Consider the following 25,326-nt stretch of genomic DNA (forward strand, 5'->3'; position numbering starts at 1 on the left):
AGTATAAGTGAAAAATTGGGGGAAAAGTATATGCAAGTGAAACGGAAAACCCTAGACAGTTGTCTCTTACTTTTGGTCCTTCTCCTTTCTGGTTTTCCTATATCCTTTTCTTTCCATTTATCCATCCATCCATCCATCCATCCATCCATCCATCCATCCATCCATCATTTATGGAGCATCTAATATGTCCCCGTCACTGTGCTAGGTCTGGAGCCAAGTTGGACAAAATACACAGTCCCTACCCTCAAGGCATGCTCTCTGCATTTCCTCCCCACATCTCTGTATACGGACTCTGTTATGTCCCTGACAAGAACAGGAAGCACCTCATGTTGCTTTTATTTGGAGAAGGATTGGATACGCTAAGGGAATGCGATGAAGAACTCAGCCAGGCTTTCATGATTGGAGCCTCAGGTTCCCTTGGGTATCATGGCTGGGCCTGGACCCTGAACTCTGATCTACTGTCTTTCATGCAGACCCAGAATCAGATTGTCTACTTCATTCGCCAAGCGCCAGTTCCCATCACTCCAGAGAACTTTGAGGCGACTGTGCATTTTGGGACAGTGCGGGGTTCCTACATCCCAGCCCTGCTTCGGCTGCTCAACGGCGTCTTTGCCCCTCAGATCTTTAGAAACACAACCTGGCCCGAGAGCATTCGAAATCATTTTGCTTCTCACCTGCACAGGTTCTTGGCCTGCCTGACAGGTGAGTGGAAAGACTGGAATGCCTGCTTTCTCCCCAGTCCCCACCAACAGTAGAGAGAGTGAGGCAGGGGGGAGATTGATCCTGAGTACCCGCGTTGCTTGGCACAGAGTAGGTGCTTGGAATGTGTTTGTTGAATGAGTTGAACAGGGTACAGAGTTTGCCTTCTAATCCAGGTAGAGTTTCCTGCTGTAGAACAGTTGGCCAGACCTGCTCAGAGTTGGAAATTTCCAAGAGTACATGTAGGGTAAGGGGAGATGGGGGGGGGCAGTAGGGGGAGTACATGTGTCATAGAAGAGAGTGTTGAGGGCATGGTGTAGATCTTTGACCGTATTTTGTGACAATCTCTTATTATATCTCAGTGAGGTATCTCTGCCTTCTGCCATTTTCCCGCTTGATATCAAAAAAGCATGAGTCATAGTTTCTCCTGCCTGCTCTCCTGAAATGCGTAGACTTCCTGGGCCCCAGATCATCAACCACGGTTGGAACTGGGGTGGCATACACCCATCGCCCTCTGTGAACTCTCATGGTCCTTTCCTTTCCTTAGATACTCGGTACAAACTGGAGGGGCACACTGTTCTCTACATCCCTGCAGAGGCCATGAACATGAAGCCTGAGGTGGTGGTTAAAGACAAAGAGCTGGTACAGCGACTAGAGAGTGAGTGGCTGGCACTTCCCATGTGTCGGGGCTCCTAGGGGAGAGGTGGGGGGCAGCCCAGAGGCTGGGACAAGAGTTGGGTTAGGAGGGCTCTGTAGGGGGAACAGGGAAGGACACAACTGGGGAGTACTGCAAAGAAATGCAGGAGGTTTTGTCCTCTCCCCGGCAGCCTCCATGATCCACTGGACACGGCAGATAAAGGAAGTGCTCAGTGCCCAGGAGACCGTGGAGACAGGAGAAAATTTAGGTCCTTTGGAGGAGATTGAGTTCTGGCGCAACCGATGCATGGACCTGTCTGGCATCAGCAAACAGCTGGTGAAGCCGGGAGTGAAACACATCGAGTCCATCCTGCGTCTTGCCAAGTCATCCTACCTGGCACCCTTTATGAAGCTGGCCCAGCAGATCCAGGTTTGTGAGTGGATCGAAGGATGGAGGCTTGCCAGAAAGTGTACAGCGGTTGGGACACTTTAAGGTGCCAAGAAGAGAGAGTCAACATAGTCATCAAAGGCAAAGATAGATGCACCCAGTGCTTGGACTTGGACTTGTGGGAGAGTATAAAAGTGGTAGAACACAAGGTCCCAAGGAGCTTATAGTTTAGTTAGGGAGACTTCTGGTTACTCAACAAATGTACTACATTGAGTGCCCTCTCTGAGCCCAACCCATACAATCCAGCTGAGAAATAAGACTTACACAAAAGAGACGACTAGATGGCCTGGGGTCAAAGACAAACCCACGCGGTTCAGCCGGGAGAGCTGCAAGAGAAACACTTTAAAAAAATTAAATTTGGTGTAATATGACAAGCTGATTATCTTAGTGTTGGGACGCACAGAGATCAGAGTGGTCTGTAGAATACAGAGAGAGAAGCCCTGTCTTCCTAGGTGGAATCTGAAGCTGGTATTGAGGGAACTGAGCCACCGTTAGGTGGAGAAGTCTAAAACCCTCGTTGAGAACAGGGCAGTGAAGGGCCTGGGTGACAACCACTGGGCTGAATGAGAGTGATATCCAGCCAGTTGATCAACAGCTATTGAGTGTCTCCTTTGTGCAGAGTTAGAGTTCAAGGGGAAAAACTAGAGAAATAGACGCAAAACCTGAGCTTGGGGAATTCCCAGTCTAGTGGGAGAGACGGGACTCACACATGAGAAAAGACATAAAAATATTTTTGTAGAAACTAGTAAGTGAATAAAAGCAGGTATGTACAAGCTCTGGTCCTGAAGGGTGGCAGAGACCTGAGGTGATTGGCACCAGGTAGGGTTAATTGGGAATGCTTCCCGGGAGAGGCAAGTCGGGATGGGGTTTGAGGAGGATCCAAAGCTCTCGCTTTGAACCGGTTCTTTCCGGGGGGTAAGTCTTCTCCTGGTTTCTCTTTACCGCCAGGATGGATCTCGTCAAGCACAGTCAAACCTGACTTTTTTGTCGATCCTGAAGGAACCCTACCAGGAGCTGGCTTTCATGAGGCCTAAGGACATCTCTAGTAAACTCCCAAGGCTGATCAGTCTCATCCGCATCATCTGGGTCAACTCTCCCCACTACAACACTCGGGAGAGACTGACTTCCCTCTTCCGGAAGGTGTGTGTCTGCAGAGGGTGGGCCAGAGGGTTATAAGGGGGTGGCCGTATTAATAGGACGCAGATTTCTGGAGAAGGCGGAATTCACCGGCAGACATCTGCGGTGAAAAGGTAGTGAGGAATGCCCTTCAGGTTGGACGGAGACCACGGGCTTTTGCCTGCATCATCAACTTTAGTGATGCTCGGAGTTGGGGCCTGGACTGGACATTTTGCTTCCAGATGGACGTAGCCCAGGCGGGAAGAGGGGCTTTGCAAAGAGGCGTAGATGGAGTGCAGGGAGGGAGGGGGGCACGAAGGACAGACTCCCAGGCTGAGTTGTACTGGAGGGGAAGACCCACTCTTTCTCGTTTCCAAAGATGGAACTCGCAGTGGGCGAGAGGCAGACTTAGGAAGGAACAGCGACTTTTGAGGAGCAGGAGCCGGCACATTTCCTGGAGGGCAGTGGAGCCAAAGAGTGGGGGAAGGGCGCTGAGCCGATCGCTGGCTAGAAATGCAGCTGCAGAGCTGGGCTGAGGCAGGCAGTGGAGGTGGAACCCAGAGGTGCTGCCACGCCAACAGTGGAGGGCCAGGGGCGAGAGGGGTATCGGGAGCCAAATCCAGAAGTAGGAGGCTGAGACCTGAGGCGTGGTCTTGGGGACTCCGAGAGAGGGTGGGGTGCAACTAAGGCTGTGAACTGAGGCTGTTGGGACCCCATCTGCAGATGAGCAATGAGATCATCCGCCTGTGCTGCCATGCCATCTCCCTGGACCGGATCTTTGAGGGATACGTCATTTCTAGCAAGGAGGACCTACAAGGCTGCATCTCCTGTTGTCACGCCTGGAGAGACCACTACCTACAGGCTGTGCAGATGCATACCCAGTACGACGGGCCTCCCCTAATATCCTGTGTGTTACCCACCTGTCGTTCCTATAGCGGGTAGATTCTGAGTCCTTTTGCTTGCACTTTAAGCCTATGGATTATATTTTTCTAGAGTTTTTACATGGGTCCGAGTTTTCTCTGTGGATGCGGATATTCTAGTTCCCAGCCGTAGGTCCTCCTAACTCTAATAACCTTCTCCCTGATCCCAGGAATCCCTCCTGGTCTTTTCCTCCTTTCTTGGCCCTGAAGTCTAAAATTCCATTGTGTGTAAACCTTCTCTTAGAACTGAGATGTTTTGTTTCCTCTCTGGCTCTCCTCACCTTGAGTTTCTTCTCTTGGGGTTCAGGAAAACTGTTTCTTGGGGTCTCATTTTCTAAGGCTCCCCCTGAACTAAGACTCATGTTTCTAGCCTGGCCTGGGCAGGTTGGTTAATGCCTCGTGTTCCCGCTTCTGACTGGTCAGTCTTTCTTCCGACAGGTTCTCCCGCTGGGGCTGGGTCCTAGACCAGACCAGCATATTTGCCCAGGTCGATGCCTTTGTGCAACGCTGCAAGGACCTTATCGAGGTGGGAAGACTGTCAGGGAAGGAGACTCAAAGCCAACAGCAGATGCTCCAGGAGCTGGGGGAGCTGGGGCTGAGGCTACACATAGAACTTGCTGCTTTGGTTCTTTTCACATGACTGTGTGCCTGACCACCATGCCGTGCTTTGAGACTTTTGCCTGTTACCACTGCCTTAGTATCTCATATTTCATTCTGCAACTAAAATTCACCCCGGTAGCCCCTTGCATCTGGTTGGTGCTCCTTAGTTTTTAGCCATTTAAAGCTAAACCAAAGAGCTCAGGACAGAGAGGTTCAGAAAGGAGGGCAGGAAGCCTCACGCTGACTCCTCTGCAGGTATGTGACTGTCAGTTCCATTTCGCCCGCTGGGAAGATGGCAAGCAAGGTCCCCTCCCCTGCTTCTCTGGCGCCCAGGGGCCCCAGATAACACGGAACTTGCTGGAGATTGAGGACATCTTCCACAAAAACCTGCACGTGCTGCGAGCTGTTCGCGGGGGCATCCTGGACGTCAAGAACACCTCTTGGCACGAAGACTACAATAGGTGAGAGCATCACAGGCAGGCCTCTGGGGTCGAGCAGGGAAGGGAGGTCAGGGAGGTGAGAGCAGAGTGTGCTGGGGAAGCGTGGAGGCCACAGGTCGGGGATGGGGAGGGCAGGGGAAGTGCAAGGAAGGAGGTGGCCGCTCAGACTCAGGGTTCCAGAGTCAGCCTTTCTGGGCTTGGATCCCGGTTCTGCCACAAACTAGTTACGTACGTTGTTCTACCACCTGGGGCCTCTGTTTCCTCACCTATAAAATACAGTTAGTGATAAAGCCTACCTCATTGCACTGTTTTGAGCGATAAATGGATTAATGCGTGTAACGCACTCAGTGCCTGGCACCTAGGAAGCCCTCAGTACGTAACGCATAGAAGTCTTACTCAGGGGATGTCCTTGGGGGCAGGCGAGGGCACCCACCCTTCAGCATGCCTCTAACGGTGCAGGTTCCGGGCTGGAGTCAAGGACCTGGAGGTGATGACTCAGAACTTGATCACCTCCGCCTTCGAGTTAGTCCGCGACGTGGAGCACGGGGTGCTACTGCTGGACACCTTCCACAGGCTTGCAGCCCGAGAGGTGCGGCTGCCCGCCTGCTTCCTCCACCCCCGGTTCTCTTATGCCTTCCTTCAGTTCCTCCTGTTCCTTCCAGACACCATCCAACCTCCGTTCATGCTCTCTCCCATGTCCTAAATGGCCAGTGCCTCTTTTCTTCCGCTGTCCCCCCAGTGTCCGGATGCCTTGGGAGCGGGACTCCCGCGGCAGGGGTGTAGCTTTCCTCCAGGGTGGAGCTGCAGGGAACCCGCATCCCTGGGTGTGTTGTCAACTTCCTCTTCTTCATCAGACCGTCAAGAGAACATATGACAAGAAGGCGGTGGATCTCTACATGCTGTTCAATAGCGAACTGGCCCTCGTGAACCGTGAGCTGAGCAAGAAGTGGCCGTACCTGGAGCCCTACATGGCCCAGCATTCGGGGCAGGCGCACTGGGTGCGGATCCTACGCCGTCGCATCGACAGGGTCATGAACGTAAGCCTGGCCTTTTCCAGAACTTGTTCTCAGTGCGGCAATGGTAGAGTTTGCAGCCTGAGCCCGGTGCGGGGGCGGGAGTGGGGTGGCGGGGGGAGAGGCTGGGGGTTGCCTCCAGAGAGTGTCCCTGGAGAGGTTTCCTGACCGAGACTGGGTCTGTCCAGGGGGTGGCAGACGTAGTGATCTGTCCTGAGGAAGGGCTCATGCTACTTTTCGACCTTGTGCCTCTTAAATCCCTCACCTCCTGTGATGGACTTTCTTTTCCCAACTTTTTTCCTCGAGCTGAATCTCTGTGCTTCTCTTTCTTCATTTGGACTCCCTCTCTCGTTGTGCCGTGGCCTCTTCCTCTCACCTTTCCTTCTGGCTCCACCTTCCCTCCGAGTCTTCCACATATTGTCGGAGTGTCTGTGTGTGTGTCGGGGGGGCGGGGATGGGGGTCTCAGGGAGATGGTGACACGGAGGAATGTGGCAGGTGAATCCAGCCATCCCTGGTTCTTCCCCTGCAGTGTCTTTCCAATGCTCATTTCCTGCCCCACATCGGGACGGGAGAGGAGAGCGTACACACCTATCAGCAGATGGTTCAGGCCATTGACGAACTGGTTCGAAAAACCTTCCAAGACTGGACATCAACGCTGGACCAGGACTGCATTCGGCGGCTGGAAACGCCGTTGCTACGAATCAGCCCGGAGAAGGCGGGCATGCTGGACGTGAACTTTGACAAGTACGACACCCTCCATGGCTCCTTCCCACTCTGCTTGTCCTGTCTTTAGCACCCTTCCCTTCCCCAGCCCTCCCCAGAGTTTAACTCCTATCTCTTGGTTTCTCTCTCCATTCTTCTAAATCTCTCTTATCCCGTAATATGTTTACTACCACTTCTTAATTTTAATTTCACATTTTATCTTCAAAAAAACTGATTAAAAACAGAAAAAACCCCAGTAACCTACTCAGCCAGTGATGTAGGTGCTCTGCCACTAGGTGGCCGCAATGGCTCAGCGAAACCTTCCAGACTGTGAGCCACCAAGGGGCCTTTCCTGAGAACTGAGGGGCTGTCAGATCATGTCCTCTCCTACAGCTTTAGAATCATGACATTTTCATATCACCACTGTTTTAAATTTGATTAATCCATTTATTAATTATTCAAAAATATATAGTGAGTGCCTTCCACATGCTAAGAGCCGAGATGGGCACAGGGCATGTGTCGAGTGGCGAAGTCCCTGCCCTCTGTGGCTCTGTAAGTGAACAGTTCTACCCTGGAGCCATGTCTCCTTCCCATATAAGATGCAGAAGCGAGAAATAAAGAAGGAGCTATGTAAGGCAGCTGACTACAGAGATGACAAACTTTCTTTTTATTTATTTATTTAATTTATTTTTGGCTGCATCGGGTCTTAGTTGCGGCACGCGGGATCTACGTTGAGGCATGCAGGATCTTTTGTTGCGGTGCGTGGGCTTCTCTCTAGTTGTGGTGTGTGGGTTTTTCTCTTCTCTAGTTGTGGCATGCAGGCTCCAGAGTGCGTGGGCTCTGTGGTTTGCAGCACGCAGGCTCTCTAGTTGAGGCGCGTGAGCTCAGTAGTTGTGGTGCATGGGCTTATTTGCCCTGCGACATGTGGGATCTTAGTTCCCTGACCAGGGATCGAATCCACGTCCCCTGCACTATAAGGCAGATTCTTTACCACTGGACCACCAGGGAAGTCCCGAGATGACAAACCTTCTGATGACAGCATTTTCCTAATCGGAAGGAAATAACTTTCTCCTTGATTGGTTTGGGCTCCCTCTGGTCATCAGCGAGGCCCTATAGAAAGGTTACTTCCCGCACTTCTAGGCTGTTGCTACTAGATTTGGCTTTAACTCATGGAATGTCCTTATCTGTTGGGGCAAATGTATATAGAAGGGGCTTTGCCAGAGAGGGCCTGCGTGGAGATGGAGTCTGGGACAGAGACCCTGAGTGTGTCGTCCTGGGAGCCAAAGGCAGAGCAACCATGGGAGAGATGACACATGATGTCTGAGGAAGGAATCAAAAGAACTGAGACGGAGAGACAGTGCTGAGTGTCAGGTCGGAGAGATGAGGGTAAGGCAGGAGTGAGAAGCCACACGGATCAGGAAACAGGTGACAAGCAGAGTGTGAAGATGAGGGTAAGAGGTTTAAGATAAGCCTTTGACCAGGGAGGGGTGTCGAGATCTGCTTTGATAGGGTTCATGGTTTTTTGAGGTATGGCCAAGCAGGATCCCGAAAAAATGGCCTCATGAATCAACAATAAGATTTTGAAGAGATGGGAGACTAGGCAGGGTTACCCCGGCTGTGACATTTGCAACCACATAATGAGGTTGAATCTGCAAGACACATTGTCCCATCAAGCTGGGTACCCCCAAAGGCACTGAGTTTGGAGAGGCACCCAGACATGCTTGGAGTCACATGAATATGAGCACACACAGCCCACCAGTTGCCCTTTTCCCATGAATTAAACGATTGTATTCAAATAACAGAATTTTATTAAACATCAATGATCGCTATTTACATTTTAAGTATGAGAGAAAACAAGAGTTGAGAGAGAGGTAAAGAGGGGCCATAGGTCAGCACTGGTTGGTGGCTACTTCTTTCTAATCCTCAGGGCCAGCCTGTGAGAGTGAATAAAGCATAAGCGTCAGTGCCAGGCAGACTAGAGTTCGAAGCCTGGAGCAGGTCTGTTTTGCTGTGTGACCTCAGGCAAGCACTGCATTCCTCTGAGCCTGAGTTTCCTTATCTACTTAAAAAACCCTTTTCTGATATGGTCATGAGGCGAGATGACATGTAAAAGTCCTTGCAAAAAATAAACAATCAAGAAACATTGTTTTCCCTTCAAAAAAATGGCCTCATAAAACTTGGTGTGAACACAGTATTTTCAAAACAAATTTTGCAAGGTGATATAATAGTTTTAATTTTTAAAACATTTTCACCTTTTAGAAGGGGTAATAAATGCACGTTGTAAAATTCAAAAGTCAGGGCTGAGAATGAAAAATCTCCCTCCACTGCTGTTCCCCAGTGACTCTGTTTCTCTCTAAAGAAAGAGTCAGGGGCTTCCCTGGTGGCGCAGCGGTTAAGAATCCACCTGCCAATGCAGGGGACACGGGTTCGAGCCCTGGTCCAGGAAGATCACACATGCCGCGGAGCAACTAAGCCTGTGAGCCACAACTACTGAGCCTGTGCTCTAGAGCCCGTGAGCCACAACTACTGAGCCCGCGAGCCACAACTACTGAGCCCGTGCGCCACACTACTGAAGCCCACACACCTAGAGCCCGTGCTCTGCAACAAGAGAAGCCACTGCAATGAGAAGCCCGTGCACCACACTACTGAAGCCCACACACCTAGAGCCCGTGCTCTGCAACAAGAGAAGCCACTGCAATGAGAAGCCCGTGCACCACAACGAAGAGTAACCCCCGCTCGCCGCAGCTAGAGAAAAGCCCGCGGGCGGCAACGAATACCCAAGGCAGCCAAAAATTTTTTAAAAAATGAAATAAATTTTAAAAAATATATTAAAAAAAAAAGAAAGAGTCAAGGTTACCAGTTTCTTGTGTAACATCCCAGGGATAAGAGTGTATGTCTATCTAAGTGTACTTTTTAACATGAATAGTAGCATACTGTCCTCACTGTTCTATACTTTCAAAGTGTTCTCAAAATGATTTATTTAATTTTTCCATTATAAAATTCTTCATCCTTTTAGAAGATTTGCAGAATGCAGAAAAGTAGAAGGAAGAAAAAAATTCCCCCAAAGATAACCACTGTTAAAGATTTGGTATATTTTTTATCACTCCACCCCGCCCATTTCATATGGTTGCTTTTTTTTAATTTTTAAAATCTTTTTTAATTTTTAAATTAAAAATTTTAAACTACAAAAGTAGTGCATGCTCACTGTGAAAGAAAAAAAAAAGAGATTGATGTAGAAGTATATAAAGGAAAAACTGAAAATCCAGCACACAGCCCCACTCCGTAGAAGTAACCATGATTACCATGTAATCAAAAATACACGCTGCACACATAAAACAGGATCCCATTATAAACAGTATTTTTGCAACTTGCTTTTTTTTTTTTAAGGTTAACAATATGTGTGGGAGATTTTCCATTCTGTATGTACAGAACTACATAATTATTTTCCATGGCTTATAGCATCCCATGATTTTGCTGTACTGTAATTTAATCCATCAGCCCACTACTGATGGACTTACAAGTTGTACTGTTTCCATAATGTTCTTGAATATTCTGTGCTGGGGGCTTTCAGCTAGGCTTCCTGCATCTTGTTCCCTTCCCCCCACAGTGGTGTGTCCACCTGATGTTTGAGCTTTGTGCCCACGTAGCAAGGATAAACTTAGGAGACAACTTTTCTGTCTGCCGTGATCATCTCTTGTCGAGGAACACATTGTATATTTATCTCAAACACCATTTGCATAATCTTTACAGTAGAGCTTAACAAGACAACTTTGGGCCAAATATTTATGGCCTGGGTTTAGCCAAAACCCAAATAATGGCTAAAACACTTCTTCCAGAGAGAAGAGTTACCCCCATCCTTTGGCAGTTGTTGTCTAGAGAGATCTGTTTTAAGCTGCTTTACATTTTTGTGGCTTTATGATAAAACTACCTCAATCCAGTAAATAATGTATGGGGGGGAAAAAAAGCCATGATCACGGGGAAGGATTTTGAAAACTTTGGGCTCATTAAACCAGTAAAGGCATCCAAGATAGTTTCAGCTTTTCCAAAACGTATGAAGACTCCAAGGAGGGGCAGATAACTTTATCAGGTTTACTTTTTTGTGTTCATGGTCTAGATAAGATCTTGAAATAAGCATGCTCTTCAAATGTCCTGATTGTCCTCAGAATTACCTGACTCTCCCTTAATTCTGGGAGGCTTCCAGTCCCTAATAGCACCTATTTTATCTCACAAGGGGTTTTGTTATCCCACCTTATATCCCAAACATTTGAACTCTGAAGTCCAAATTGGCTTTTACCACGTTTTACAGCCAGACCAGCCTTACAGAGAGTACTTAACACAAACATATTCCAGATGTCGTCTGTACCCTGGCTGAAAAGAGCTGTTATTGCTGTGTATGTAGCAGACTCCTCTGTGTAGTGGGACTTCTTTTTTTTTTTTTTTTTTTTTTTTTATTTTTGGCTGCATTGGGTTTTCGTTGCTGCACGCAAGCTTTCTCTAGTTGTGGTGAGCGGGGGCTACTCTTCGTTGTGGTGAGCGGACTTCTCATTGCGATGGCTTCTCTTGTTGCAGAGCACGGGCTCTAGGCGCACGGGCTTCAGTAGTTGTGGCATGCGGGCTCAGTAGTTGTGGCTCGTGGGCTCTAGAACGCAGGCTCAGTAGTTGTGGCGCACGGGCTTAGTTGCTCCGCGGCATGTGACATCTTCCCGGACCAGGGCTCGAACCCGTGTCCCCTGCACTGGCAGGCGGATTCTTAACCACTGTGCCACCAGGGAAGTCCTGTAGTGGGACTTCTCCAGAGCAGGACAGGGGACATTGGCGTCTGTCCATGTTTTGCGTATGGGACTTCCTCTTCCTCCTTTTCTCCTGCTCTGACAGCACTTTTCCCATCCTGTCAGTTCATTCTGGGCTGTCAGCACCAAACCCAGCCAGCTTCCCTGTCCTGCCTCTACTGCCTGACCACTTGTCTGAGGACAAATCAGAAAATATTTTACAAAAATTATTCCCCAGGCTGATTTTTTTATAAGAAATTTTATTTATCAAGAAAATAAATTTGCATTCCAGAAACTTATTGATAAATTTCTGGCTAAGCCTTAACATCACTGTGAAAAAAGATCCTCACACGGTTTTCAGCTCAACATCAGGAAGGTATTTTCCAAATTCATCATGTTGACTGACAAATTAAAATTTGGTAATTTGCCTCAAAGTTATTTTGAAAAATCTTGTCAAGTTGAGAAGATGAAGAAACATTTTTGTGCACTGTGGGATAGTATACATACCCAAGTGGGCTTGCCAAGATGTTGACAGAGTCAGATTCAAGGTCTTCAGCTTGAAGAATGTACGAGAATATGTTTATGCTACTAGAAATGTTCCCATACATATTTATACCCCTCCATCCTCCCAGTATAGCTATGACACAATTTTTGGTTAAATTGATATTCAGTGTTTTTCTTAATATGACTCTGTTAGTATTGTCTACTGCTGAGCCAAGTAATTTTCTGTTGTTCTGGTTCTTTCCTTGCTTGTGTGATGTTTGCTCTTTTTGCAATTAACAATTACCTCACTATTTTTGTAAGTACACTCTTCACTGTCATTAATTCTTCCAGACCAACCAATAAAACCCCTTTGAATAATATTTTCCCTCACTATCTGACTTGTCAAGCATGTTATTGGTTTCATGTTTTTCTTAGCACTATCCCTCCTGGAACTCCCTGTCCTCTTGCTTCAGTCCGACTGGTTGGTTTCGAGGCCTGCTACCCAGGTGTCACCCTGGGACTTCTGTGAGCCTCTTTTCTTGTTTGATTGCCTATTTCCTTTGTCTTCCTGTTTCTTGGTTTATGTCCTCGTTTTGGTGGAGTGCATTCTTTAGTAGCTTTCCTAGAAACGGTGCGTGGGAGGTAACGGTTTTGAGTTCCTGCATGATTGACAACAGCTGTTTTACACCAGTTGGTCATTTGGCTGGATTTGGAATTCTAGGTTGAAAGTAATTTCCCTTTGTTTTGGCTGCTCTCTTTTGTGTTGGAGGCTTTCCTTAAATGTCCGATAATCCACTGTTCATTCGTATTTGGGAGAGCCTTATTCACTTTGAAGAATTTTGACAGTTTCAAAAATAACACGTACTTTAGTGGAGATCTTCAAGGTTTGAAAAAACAGCATTTCTTCATCCACAATCTCTTAAAGCATGTATCACAAATGAGCACTTGATAATAATTTCCTTCATTGGGAGATTCCTCTCCAATAGAGGTGGAAAACTTGAAATGTGATATTATTTCCTATATTGTTAATTTAGTGCTTGCCTGGTAGAACAGACACAAAATATTCTGGAATTTTCACCTTAATATTCTTTTAAAGTAACATCTCAGTAATATTCAGGATGTAAAGTTTCATCAGAGTATCGTCAGGTTATGGGGCCTTTTATCCTCTGTGATTAAAAAGTGCAATTTCATTTTTTTTAAAAAAAGAAGAAACCACATAGATTTACAAAATCAAATGACTTTTATTCAAGATTTAAAAATTTTTAAGTATTATGTATTTTCTTCTGGTATTTTGTGATTTTAGTCTTTACATTTGGTTCTTGGATCCATTCGCAGTTTATTTTGATTTAGGGAGAGAAGTGCCGATGCAACTTGAGTTGTTTTTTTTTTTTTAATCTATCCCCAGATGGCTAGTCAGTTGACCCAATCTCATTTATTGAACTGCTATCTTTATAATATAACAAATTCCCAAGTATGTCTGTGTCTATTTTGGGATTCACTATTCTGTTCAGGTAGGTCTATTTATTCATGTGCAGGGACCAAATTGTTTTTATTATTGTCCTCATTACTCTCCTTTTCAGAGTTTTCCTGGATATTTTAAATATCTATTTCTCATAAGAACGTTAGAATCTCTTTGTTTAGTTCCAAAAATAGTACTGTTCCTATTTTTTTGGGAACAAGGATTGGGTTAAATGTATAGGTTAACTTAAGAAGAATGAACATCTTTAAGATTGAGTCTTTCTATTCAAGAATAACATTTTTTTCTTTCAATTTATTTAAATTTTGTTCTTTCGTTCATAAGACATTTTTTCCATACATATTAACCAATTAATAAGAAACGTTATAATATATAGTAATATCTTTTGATAATCTGTTAATTTGGGGTATTTTATTTTTATTGTTTAAATTATCATGGGTCTCTTTTTCTCCATGATATTGTTGAACTGGTTATAGTTTTTATATTGGAAAAATTTGATTTTAATAAGTTAATTTTGTACCCAGTCCCTTTTACAATTAATCTCTTTGTTTAAAATAGTTTTTTCCTTTTAAAAACATTTTTTTCAAATTATGAAACGTATCATACACACAGAGAATTATTTAAAACTTACATGTTCAAGTTAACAACTAGGTATAAAATAAACACCCTTGCCACTATCACCCAGGTCAAGGAAAGAACATGGCCAGTAGTCCAGAAGCAACCCCACTTATAATTATTTTTCAGTTGAATTAGTTGTCAACACTTCAAATTCAGGAGATTTTATATAAAAACCCACTTTCTGGCCTCTCTTGAAAAATCAGACAATGCAGTCGCACTGGGCCCACATCCCATTTGGCAGCAAACGCCTGGAACCCTGGAGCAGTGGCTCTTTTAGATAGACCACTTGCTCTTTTGCTCAACTTTAGGCCGAAACTCAGTTGCCATTTACCATTGCACTTGAGCTACACTTGCCTTGGAGAGATTGGAATTCCCGAACTTTGTCTTTTGATGATAAAAACCAAAGGAGCTGGTAGTTGGTTGGATGTTGGAAAGTCAGGGTGAGGGAGGACACGCCGTTCTGGTTCAGGCAGTGGGATGGTGCCGTTTCCATGTAGATCTGGGAGTCCTAAGCTTAGAGAAGCAGCTGAAGCCACGCAGTGGATGAGATCACCCAGGGCCAGCGTGTTGGATGTGCAGAACCTTGAGGAGCCCGCATGTGAGGGAGCTGCAGGGGAAGCAGATGCTTTGCTGAGTCTGCAGAGCCAGCTGAACGCGGTTTCCAAGGGACCCAGGAAAGAAAAGCCTGCTTCTACTGAAGGGCAGAGCTGACAAGAGGAGGACGGCGGTTCAGAAGCCAGGGAGGGAGGGTGTCTGAGGAAGGTGGAGAGGAGTCCACGGGATGTGGAGATCTACAGAGGGGTCAGGGAGGGGTAAGGCTGAGGAGGGCCTCAGGGTTTAGCTACAGGAAGTCCCACGAGGAGTCCTGGGTGAACTTGATGAAAGCAGATTTAGAGGGGAAGGTGGGAGACAGCTCTCAGGGGACTGAGGAATGGGAAGAAAGGAAAGGAAGGGGAGAATGGTCCTTTACAGAAGGCAGGCTGTGAAGGGGGCACAGAGTGTTCTTTACAGAGGGCAGGCCTGTAGGAGGATATGGGGTCGAGGGGAGGCTGGGGTTTGTTTTTGTTTTAAGATTTTAGAAACCTGGCTTATTTAAATGTTGATGGGAAGGAACAAGTAGGTTGAGGGTGTAGGAGAGCTGGAGAAGATGGCATCTGAGAACGCAGGGGGAAACCGGATCAGAACATAGAGCCCAGGAAGAGGGCTTGGCCTTGGGTGGGAGGAGAGCCTCTTCTGCTATATATGGGAGAAATCATAGGTGTGGAGTCAGGTACGTTTTTAAGTTTTATAGCAGGGAGCGCACAGAGTTCTCAACTGGTGGCTTTTGTATTTCTTTGATGGAGGAGGTGGGGCTTTCTGCAGAGAGGCAAGGGGCAGACCAGGTTTGAGAAAGCAGAGGATTCGCAAATGGTCACTGTGAGAACAAGAGGGACAGCAGATTGGGGAAACCCCAGGGATGCAGCCCGGAGAGGCCAGCTGGGACCGGAGACCTTGAACGTGCAGCGTGCTAATCTGTGTGGTCATGTGATCTTCTCCAGCCTTGCTTGGCCACCTTCACCTGGGCCTGGCGGGGAGGACAGTGGATTGAGCCAGGGTTGGCGTTTGGCCAGGTGGCTTAGACTAAGGAATGAGGCAAAAGAGTGAGAATTGGCAAGAGAGCAGTGGGAGTGGGCGGGGTCCGCGGAGGAGGAGGTGGAGGTGGAAGGGGACAAATAGGCAGCAAGAAAGGCCAGGGGTCAGCGGCCTGAACGTCCCCATGGGCTCAGACAACAGGAACTTGGGAGGACTTGAGTGCACGTGCTGGAAGCAGGGCAGAGGCTGTCTGCTTGGTTACATCAGAGGTGGCGGAACACCAGTTCCGGGGTGTGGCCACTGAGTGGGGAGGAGGGGAAGGTCACTTGGTGTCAGGTGGCAAAGGACACTTAGGACGAGGGCCACAAACGCAGTTTAAAAATTTCTGGTGTTGCATTTAATAAAGGAAAAAGAAACAAGTGAAATTAATTTTAATATTCAACCCACTATTTCCCAGATATTATCATGCCAGCATATAATCAATATAAAGAATTATTCACAGGGAGTTTTCTATTCTCTTTTTCATGCAAAGTCCTCTCTGCCTTCCATCTTTGTGTCTCTTTCTCTACTTTCTGAGGGATTTCTGTCAAATTTATATCTCTCTTTTGATTTAAGAATTTTCTGCTCTCATTTTTAACTTCCAAGAGCTCTCTTGGTGTCCCTTTTCTAGCATCTTGTTTCTGTTTCACGGATGCTCTTTTGTCTCTTATCTCTCTCTGAGGATGTTCGAGGTGGTTTTGTTTTTCTTTTGGGGGTGGGCCGTCTTCTTTCTGCACGACCTCTGTCCCCTCTCCTTCCCTTCTGGTTGCTTTTTTCTGTTTGTTTTGACTCCCACCTTTTGTGGTAGGAAAGACAGAGACCAGTGTTCTGTAACCCTTGGTTGTCTGTCCATATTTAAGGGACAGGGGCTGGAAAGCTGACCGGCAGCTCTGCTGAGCAGGAAGGGGGGCTTCTCAACTGGGAGCCTCACTGCAGGCTTGTCCGGGTGTGCTGTTTCCCGGCGACTCCAGAGGTCATCATCCGTGGGACTTTTCTATTTAGGCTGGTCCGAGGTCACAGAGAACCATCTTTCAGACTTTGCTCCGGAGGGTGTAGGTCCAGCTGCCAGAGTGCCGGTTTCTGGGCAGGAAAGGGAGGCGGGGATCTTAACATTCAGTGTGTTCACGGTGACTCACCACCCCTGCTCCCAGTGTATTACTCTCTCCTTCAACGGGGCCTGGGGTTCCCCAGTCCAAAGACCCTCTGTTTGTCTCTACACTCCCTCCTGAGACAAGAAGCCTTCAGTCTTAGGCTGGGGTCAGGGAGGGCAACTTGCTTAACTACGTAGAGTAGGAGAGGGGACATGGGTAGAGCCGCTTCCTAAACCTTCAACTGCTCTTCCTGTTATAATCCCACCTTCACCCCTTTCCTGAGATACTTGGAGCCACCCGTCCCCAGGCCTCTAGAGAGGCTTCCTAGCTGTCTCCAGCGCCAGCTGAGGACTCCTCTTCTCCTCCTTATCCATCTGCTTTTCCACTTTCAGATGTTTTCGGTTGTTGTCTTCTTGTATTTGTGGGCTTATGCCTTAGACAAGCGAAAGCCCCGTTTACTGTTATTTTGGTTATTTGGGGAGGGGAGCAAAAGTTAACGTGTCCAGTCCGCCTTCTTTACTCGGAGGTTCTGCTTCATTGCTTACCTTTAAGGGTCTCCATGCGCCCCAGCCCCGTGCCTCTTGGTCGGGTGCTGGTTCCGGTTTACGCCCTTGGGCGGCCCCCGCAGCTGCTCTGCCTCGCTTCCTCCCCAAGGTCCCTGTTGATCCTCTTTGTGGAGATCGACTACTGGGAGCGGCTGCTGTTCGAGACGCCCCACTACGTGGTGAACGTGGCTGAACGCGCCGAGGACCTGCGCATTCTTCGAGAAAACCTGCTGCTCGTCGCTCGGGACTACAACAGGTGGGGCCCGCGCTGCCGCCCTCCTGAATGCCACTTCATGCTCCCCCTTTGTCTTATCTGCCCCACGATGTTGTCCATTTCCTACAGTGTGCGTCCTTCACATTTTGTCCATCTCAAAAAAAAAAAAAGGTTCTCGTGCTCTCTCGTACGGCCCTACGATTATTCCTGTCCCTTTCAGTGTTGTCTTCTGGCTTTAGAGTAGAGAGCAAAAACACCACGTCCCCTCCCACCCCACTGGGCACCTGGACCGTATATACTGTCGGCCTGGGTGACTTCTCTAGGAAGGAAGTTGATGGCGTTAGGTTTATGGGCCCAGAACAACATAAGATTCGTTGAACCAAGCAAGGCCATGCTGGCACTCCTCTTAACACCCTTTGTACTCATCTCTGGAGTGAGGCTTAGCTCGGGGTTGGGTACCTTTCTCAGCCCAGTTCAAGTCCGAGGGGATGGGACCGGCAGTCTTGTTTGGGTGTCTAGAACTGCACGGTCCAATATGGCAGCCACTAGGTGCATGTGGCTATTTCTATTCAAGTTAATTAATCGAGATTAAATAAAATTTAAAATTCAGTTACTCATTTGCACAGGCCACATTTCAAGGGCCCCACAGCCACGCGTGGCTTGTGGCTACCGTACCAGGCAGCACGAACGGTAGACCATTTCTGTCATCGCAGAAAGTTTTATTGGAAAGCTCTAGCCTAGAGTCATGAACTTCTAGAGTTCTCCACCAAGTGTCCTGGTGTGGAGGAGAGGTCGTCAGAGCTGATAGCTCCCTACCAGCTACCGGTCTCCTCTTATGCGCAGGATTATTGCCATGCTGTCCCCAGATGAGCAGGCCCTGTTCAAAGAACGTATCCGGTTCCTGGATAAGAAGATCCACCCTGGGCTCAAGAAACTGCACTGGGCCTTGAAGGGGGCCAGTGCCATCTTCATCACAGAGTGCCGTGTACACGCCAGCAAGGTGGGCCGTGGTCATTAGACCCTAAAGGTCTGCAAGGCAGACTGAAAGGCTGGCATGTGGGTAATTAATACCTGAGTCATGGGTAGTGGTGGAGAGACCATGGAGTCGTGTGAAAGAAATGAAGTGTGCTTAGGGAAGTTTTTTTTCTTAATGTCAGCAACTCTAGCCAGAGGACAGTGGGAGGATAGAATTAGGCCCAGAGGGTCTATTCCCAAGCTGAAACTCCCCCGTGGCTGGGGTCTGACTCCAGGTGCAGACGATTGTGAATGAGTTCAAGGCGTCCACTCTGACCATTGGCTGGCGAGCCCAAGTGATGTCAGAGACACTGCTGGTACACATTAGTGGCAAACGGGTGTACAGGGACCTGGAATTTGAGGAGGACCAAAGAGAGCATCGGGCAGTGGTGCAGCAGAAATTGATGACCCTGCACCGCGACGTGGTGGCCATCATGACCAACTCCTATGAAGTCTTCAAGAACGATGGCCCCGAGGTAGGGGGTCCTGTGGCCAGGGCTTCGTGGGTGGGCAGGTCCTCAGCTCCCCCAGTCCCATCAGACACTTCTCTTGGTCTTTCTCCTCCCCCCAACCCCCACGTGCTCCTCAAACATCCTGCTCTAGTCTTGGATTCACCCAACCTTCGGCCTTTCAAACCTCCTTCCTTCAGGACTCAGCGTCCCGTCTTTCTATTGAACCAGCTCGTTCCCCTCCCTGTTGGCTGGTTCTCATTTCCCAGGACCTGCCTTGTCTTCCCTGAGAGGTTCTCTTCCCCCTGCTCTTCCCACCAGATTCAGCAGCAGTGGCTGCTGTACACGATTCGGCTGGACCGCATGATGGAGGATGCCCTGCGCCTGAATGTCAAGTGGTCGCTGTCGGAACTGTCCAAGGCCATCAATGGGGATGGAAAGACCACCCCCAACCCACTCTTCCAAGTCCTTGTCATTTTGAAGAATGACATGCAGGGAGGTGTGGCACAGGTGGGAACCACTTTGCTCCCAACACCCCGAAACCATCACACTTTATTTGCCAGTTTCCGTCGATCCTTAAACTTGGCTCTAGGCCCTGACTTTCTCCTACAGCCTCCAGGCCTGGTTCTGCGGTGTCCAGCCTTCCCAGTCCTGAGGTTGTGTCCTCCCGGGCCTGTGCTAAGCCCTCTCCACCGTGCTCCCACAGGTGGAGTTCTCACCCACTCTGCAGACCTTGGCAAGTGTGGTCAATGACATTGGCAACCAGCTCTTCTCCACCATCTCTGTCTTCTGCCACCTCCCTGAAATTCTCATCAAGTGCAAGTTTCTTCGTGAGCCTATCTACACAATCGTGGGTGAGTGGGCAGTGGGAGGGCAGGGGCAGGGGTAGCAAAAGCTTAGGACCTGGCAGAGCGAGGAGGAGAGACCAGGGCTGTTTCCAGACATACTGGGCCAGTCATCTCCATGACTGGTGGAAAACCCTGGTCAAAGGGCTGGATTGGGGAAGGGAGAAGGGCCACAGAGGGGGGTCAAAACTGGGTGACTGATGCTCAAGGGGTTTGGGGTTTGGGGTTGGGAGACCAGGAAGGACTTGTTTGGGACTGGGGCTGGGCTATAAGAGCCCTAGACACCAACAGGTGAGACATCTGAATCCTACAGAGTAGAGTCATTCTTTTACTTTCGGCCTCCTCCTTCATTTTCTAATGCTCGTGTTTGAGCTGTATTTCTTTGGGAAGGGGCTGTTGGAGGGAGGGTTCTAGGGCAGTGGCCAGGGGCTGGGCTGCAGCTTGGGTTGGGGTGGAAGTTAGTGAGAAGCATTTTGCTGGGTCTTGAAGAGCGGGATGAGGACATCAAGAAGATCCAGGCCCAGATCAGCAGCGGCATGACCAGCAACGCAGCCCTGCTGCAGAACTACCTCAAGACCTGGGACACGTACCGCGAGATCTGGGAGATCAACAAGGACTCTTTCATTCGTCGATACCAGCGCCTCAACCCGCCGGTCTCTTCTTTTGACGCCGACATTGCTCGGTAAGGAGCAGAGGTGGCTGTGAGGGTCTGTCTGGAAGAGGCGGAGCACTGCAGGGGGAGGTCTGACCTGCAGACTGGGGGAGGGGCAGAAAACTAGAGGACAAGCACCGGACCTAGGGCGCTGGGCCTTTGTTTCTCAAGGGGATAGCGATCCGATAAGAGCCGGGCAAGATTTAGGGAAAAAGCTGCTTTGGTGCGGAGTACCACAGGGTCCTGCTGGGAAGGGAGAGATGCTAGGGATCTGAAAGGTGAGAGACGTGAACACTTTCATTTTAAGAACGCAGATGGGAGTTAAATGGAAGAAGATTCTTAAATTCTGATATGAACTCCCATCTCTTTGTCCTCTAGTCATTCATTCATTCATTTGTTCAAAAAACACCATTGTTATGATGGGTTGTGAGGAATTAAAAGAAAAGAAATGAACAAGTTTTTTCCTCCCAAGGGCTCTAGTGCAGTAGGGAAGATAAGAATATTGCTGAAAGAGCAGTGGCCGTGGCATCTTGAGGACAGTTGAAATTCCAGCTCCACCACTTACTAGTCGTGTCATCTTAGGTCGGTTATTCACATTCTCTGGGCCTCAGTTCCCTGTGAAATAGGTGTTATACTACCGACCTCATAAGGTTGTGAGACTGTTAAGTATATGTGGAAGCTCTGTGTGAACTCTGAAGCACTAATGTGCTGATGTGCTCAGTGTTCTTATACAAGCTTCCATGCAATCAGCGCCGTGAGTCAGGTATGCAAGATGCGGGGCAGTTCGATGAAAGGAGAGAGAATTTTCAGCCGGGGGCGTCAGGGGAAGGAGGACGTGGATGAAGGGAGTGACTCTGGGGCAGGGCTTTTCAGGATGGGTAGGACATCAGCAGGCAGAGATGGGCAGTGGGAGGGCATTCCAGGCAGAGACAACAGCACGAAGATGGGACCACGTGAGCATGTTCACCAAATAGTGAGTATCCAGAAAGGAAGTCAGCAGAGGGATAGATGTACAGCAGCCAACTTAATCCTCTCAGCAGCCTCGCAGGGTGGGTTCTGTTACCGTCACCAGGTTGCAGATGAGAAGACTGAGGTTCAGAGTCGTTAAATAACCTGCCTGGCGGCACAGAGCTAGTGAGCAGCACAGTGTGAACCCAGCCCGGATCGCTGAGCCTCTAAAGCCTTGAATGCAAACCGCAGAGTCTGAAAGCAGCGGTTGGGAAAATGCCATGATCACAGCCACCTGCTGGGGGACGGGTTGAAGTGGGAGACACCCGGGGGCAGAAGAATGCTTTAGCGCTGCTGGCTGGGAGGAAAATATCACCCAGGCAGGGCATCCGGCACGTCTGCAAAGAAAAAGACGTCCTAGCGGGGATGTGGGCCTTTTCAGCTACACGGAGGTGGCTAATAACGTGCAGAAGGAGGAGACGGTCCTCAACATCCAGTTTGTGTTGCTGGACTGCTCGCACCTCAAGTTCTCGCTGGTGCAGCACTGCAATGAGTGGCAGAACAAGTTCACGACCCTGCTCAAGGAGATGGCGGCCAGGCGCCTCCTGGAGCTGCACACCTACCTGCAGGAGAACGCGGAGAAGTACGGCTGGTGGATGTGGGCTCAGGCTGCGCAGGGGGGAGGGTAGGCCCGGCCTTCCCACCCGCCCGCCCACACTCTCTTCGCCCACGCTGCAGAATCAGCCACCCTCCCCAGACGCTGGAGGAACTGGGGGTCAGTTTGCAACTCATGGAGACCCTGCAGCACGATATGCCCAACTTGGAGACCCAGATCCCTCCTATACACGAGCAATTCACCATCCTCGAGAAGTACGAGGTGCCAGTTCAGGACAGCGTGAGTTCCTAAGATGCGCGGCCCACCCACCCGAGCCCGGCCCATTCCAGCCCCAGGTTGCGGGGGACACTGACGCCCCATGTCGGAGACCCTTGGCTGTCAGGAGGGAGAGCAGAGAAGTGAGCGGGGGAGAAGGCACAAGGCCCCAAAGCCTCTGAGAGCCAAAGCTAACTTGAATGATCTTTCGGGTCACCCTGAGGATCTCTTTCAGGCCCAGCAACTGCTTGATTTCTTTGGGCCTCATTGCATGTGGAACTTGGACACAGATGCTGGTCCAGAGGATCGGAAAAGAGTTCTTCGAAGTGTTGGTGGGACGGGCAGAGCTCCTGCTCGTGGGTCACCTCCACTCTGTGATGTCCCCAGGTGCTGGAGATGCTGGACAGTCTCAGCGGGCAGTGGGTCGCCTTCCAGCAGGCTGTGCTGGACGGTGAACAAATGCTGAAGAGGCACAAGGAGAAGTTCAAGACAGGCCTCATTCACTCAGCTGACGATTTCAAGAAGAAAGCACACAATCTTCTGGAAGAATTTGAATTCAAAGGTACCCGTCTCGCAACCTCTTCCCTGACTTTCCCTTTGTCTTGACCCAGCCTTTCAAAGCCTAGGTCCCGTCCCGGGAAGGGTGCAGACAAGGCTGAGCAGGGGAAAGAGCCTGGCACGTCTGTCAGTGACATTCCTGTTGTCGCTGAGTCTTGGCTGGAAGGCAGCAGCCCAGCTCATAGCCTCTCCAGTTTTCTTACACTGACTTTTCATGTCCTACCCTTTTCTGACTCTCGAGCCACAGGTAGTAGTTTCAATGCATTCTTTCAATGCGTTCCCTCTTGTTTTCCTTCCCTTGTGGGAGGAGAGAAGTGAGATTTACCCACAAAGAGGAAGGCAAGCCACAGTGGCCTTTCAGGGGACCTTGGCCTTGAGTGGGAATCTGAACTTCACCTTGGACTCTCCACAGGCCCCTTCACCAGCAACGTGGGGCACCAGGCGGCCCTGGAGCAGATAGCCCACGTACGGGCCATGCTGAACACCATGCGGGAGGAAGAAAACAATCTCCGTGCCAACCTGGGCATCTTCAAAATCGAGCAGCCAGCCTCCAAGGACCTGCAGAACCTGGAGAAGGTGGTGTGCTGAGCAAGGCCCTCGTGGTGACCAAGGGTAGGGGGCAGGAGGCAGGAGAGTGGGTCCCAACCTGCCTGGGAAAACAACCGGGGCCAGGAAGATGGGTACACGAGGAGCTTTTTTTAAAAATGGGGGAAAAACTCAGGTAACAAAAGAACCATTTTAAAGTGAACGGTTCAGTGGCATTTAGTACATTCACAATGTTGTGTAACCATCACCTCTAATTCTAAAACATTTTCATTACCCCCAAGAGAAACCCTATACCCATTAGCAGTAACCCCCCATTCCCTCTCCTCCCAGCCTCTGTCGACCACTAATCTATTTTCTACTTACAACTGACCCTTGAACAGCAATGGGTTTGAATTGAGCAGGTCTGCTTATACACGGATGTTTTTCAATAGTAAATACTACAATACTACACAATCTGTGGTTGAATCCACAGATGGGGAACCATGGATATGGATGAACTGCGGATGTGGAGGGCAGACTATAAGTTATACACAGATTCTCTTGACTGCATAGAGGGTTGGTGTCCCTAACTCCTGTGGTTTTTAATGATCAACTGAACATGGGTTTTGCCTATTCTGGACATTCTGTGTAAAGGAAAGCATGCAATATGTGACTTTTTGTGTCTGGCTTCTTTCATTTAGTGTAGTATTTTCAAGGATCATCCATGTTGTAGCATGTGTCAGTATCTCATTTCTTTCTATGGGTGAATAATATTCCATTGTATGGATTTTGTTTATCCATTAACCTGTCAATAGACATTTGGGTTGTTTCCACTTTTTAGCTACTGTAAGTGGTGCTGCTGTGACTATGCGTGTACTTGTACTTGTCTGAGTTCCCGATCCCAATTCTTGTGGGTATGTACGTAGGAGTGGAGTTGCTGGATCATATGGTAACTCTATGTTTAACGTTTTGAGGAACCTCCAAGCTGTTTTCCACAGCAGCTGCAGCATTTTACTCTCCCACTAGCAGCGTACGAGGGTCCCTACTTCTCCACATCCTTGCCGGCATGCCCCCCCTTTACTTTTGGTTCTAGCCATCCTAGTGGGTGTGAAGTATCTCACTGTGGTTTTGATTTGCATGTCTCTACTGACTAATGATGTTGAGGATCTTTTTCTTTTTTTTTTATATATTATTTATTTACTTATTTATTTTGGCCGCATTGGGTCTTCATTGCTGCACGCAGGCTTTCTCTAGTTGCGGCGGGTGGGGGCTACTCTTCGTTGCGGTGCGCGGGCTTCTCATTGCGGTGGCTTCTCTTGTTGTGGAGCACAGGCTCTAGGTGCGCGGGCTTCAGTAGTTGCAGCACGTGGGCTCAGTAGTTGCGGTGCACGGGCTTAGTTGCTCCCCGGCTTGTGGAATCTTCCTGGACCAGGGCTCGAACCCGTGTCCCCTGCATTGGCAGGTGGATTCCTAACCACTGTGCCACCAGGGAAGTCTGAGGATCTTTTCATGTGCTTGTTCCCTGAGGCGCTCTTAAGGCAAGAGAGTGGAGGAAAAAAATGTGAACTGAGGAGGCAGCTGTATGTTGCCAGGAGGGAAGAGCTTCTCAGAATGAGAGGAGGAGAGGCCCTGCGTGTTTGCCGGGGAGGAGGAGGGCGAGAGTCACATCACTCAATGCACCTGTCTGCTCTTGGCCACGAAGGAGCTGGACGCGCTGCAGCAAGTCTGGGAGATCACCCGAGACTGGGAGGAAAACTGGAACCAGTGGAAGACCGGCCGGTTCCTGACCCTGCAGACGGAGGCCATGGAGACCATGGCGCACGGGCTGTTTCGCCGCCTCACCAGACTGGCCAAAGAGTACAAGGTGTGTGGGGAGAGGGTGGGGGGCCGCAGGCAGGCCGACTGAGGAAGGGGCCATGTGGGAAAGATGGTCAGGTCTTCGACGCCTCTCGCTTTTACTCAGGACCGAAACTGGGAGATTATTGAAACCACTCGCTCAAAAATAGAGCAGTTCAAGAGGACCATGCCTCTCATCTCGGACCTGCGAAACCCCGCCCTTCGAGAGCGGTGAGGCTGCCCCT

At 49.1% G+C, this 25,326-nt stretch overlaps 1 protein-coding gene across 1 annotated transcript in view; it reads left to right on the forward strand.

Moving 5' to 3' along the window:
* Window positions 1–25,326, forward strand: part of DNAH2 (dynein axonemal heavy chain 2) — a 96,184-nt gene that overhangs the window by 17,760 nt on the left and 53,098 nt on the right. The window contains exons 4-25 of the mRNA XM_082371452.1: window positions 474–702; window positions 1,247–1,357; window positions 1,527–1,765; window positions 2,732–2,923; window positions 3,623–3,780; window positions 4,258–4,345; window positions 4,675–4,880; window positions 5,319–5,448; window positions 5,714–5,896; window positions 6,403–6,617; window positions 17,279–17,425; window positions 18,227–18,383; window positions 18,634–18,873; window positions 19,168–19,356; window positions 19,553–19,700; window positions 20,181–20,373; window positions 21,734–21,934; window positions 22,030–22,186; window positions 22,550–22,724; window positions 23,133–23,296; window positions 24,948–25,109; window positions 25,209–25,312. Of these exons, the coding sequence (XP_082227578.1) occupies window positions 474–702; window positions 1,247–1,357; window positions 1,527–1,765; window positions 2,732–2,923; window positions 3,623–3,780; window positions 4,258–4,345; window positions 4,675–4,880; window positions 5,319–5,448; window positions 5,714–5,896; window positions 6,403–6,617; window positions 17,279–17,425; window positions 18,227–18,383; window positions 18,634–18,873; window positions 19,168–19,356; window positions 19,553–19,700; window positions 20,181–20,373; window positions 21,734–21,934; window positions 22,030–22,186; window positions 22,550–22,724; window positions 23,133–23,296; window positions 24,948–25,109; window positions 25,209–25,312 (3,788 nt within the window). The remainder of the gene's footprint in view (window positions 1–473; window positions 703–1,246; window positions 1,358–1,526; window positions 1,766–2,731; window positions 2,924–3,622; window positions 3,781–4,257; window positions 4,346–4,674; window positions 4,881–5,318; window positions 5,449–5,713; window positions 5,897–6,402; window positions 6,618–17,278; window positions 17,426–18,226; window positions 18,384–18,633; window positions 18,874–19,167; window positions 19,357–19,552; window positions 19,701–20,180; window positions 20,374–21,733; window positions 21,935–22,029; window positions 22,187–22,549; window positions 22,725–23,132; window positions 23,297–24,947; window positions 25,110–25,208; window positions 25,313–25,326) is intronic.

This window comes from Balaenoptera borealis (genome assembly GCF_965194805.1).
Source record: "Balaenoptera borealis genome assembly, chromosome: 20".
Lineage (NCBI taxonomy): Eukaryota > Metazoa > Chordata > Mammalia > Artiodactyla > Balaenopteridae > Balaenoptera > Balaenoptera borealis.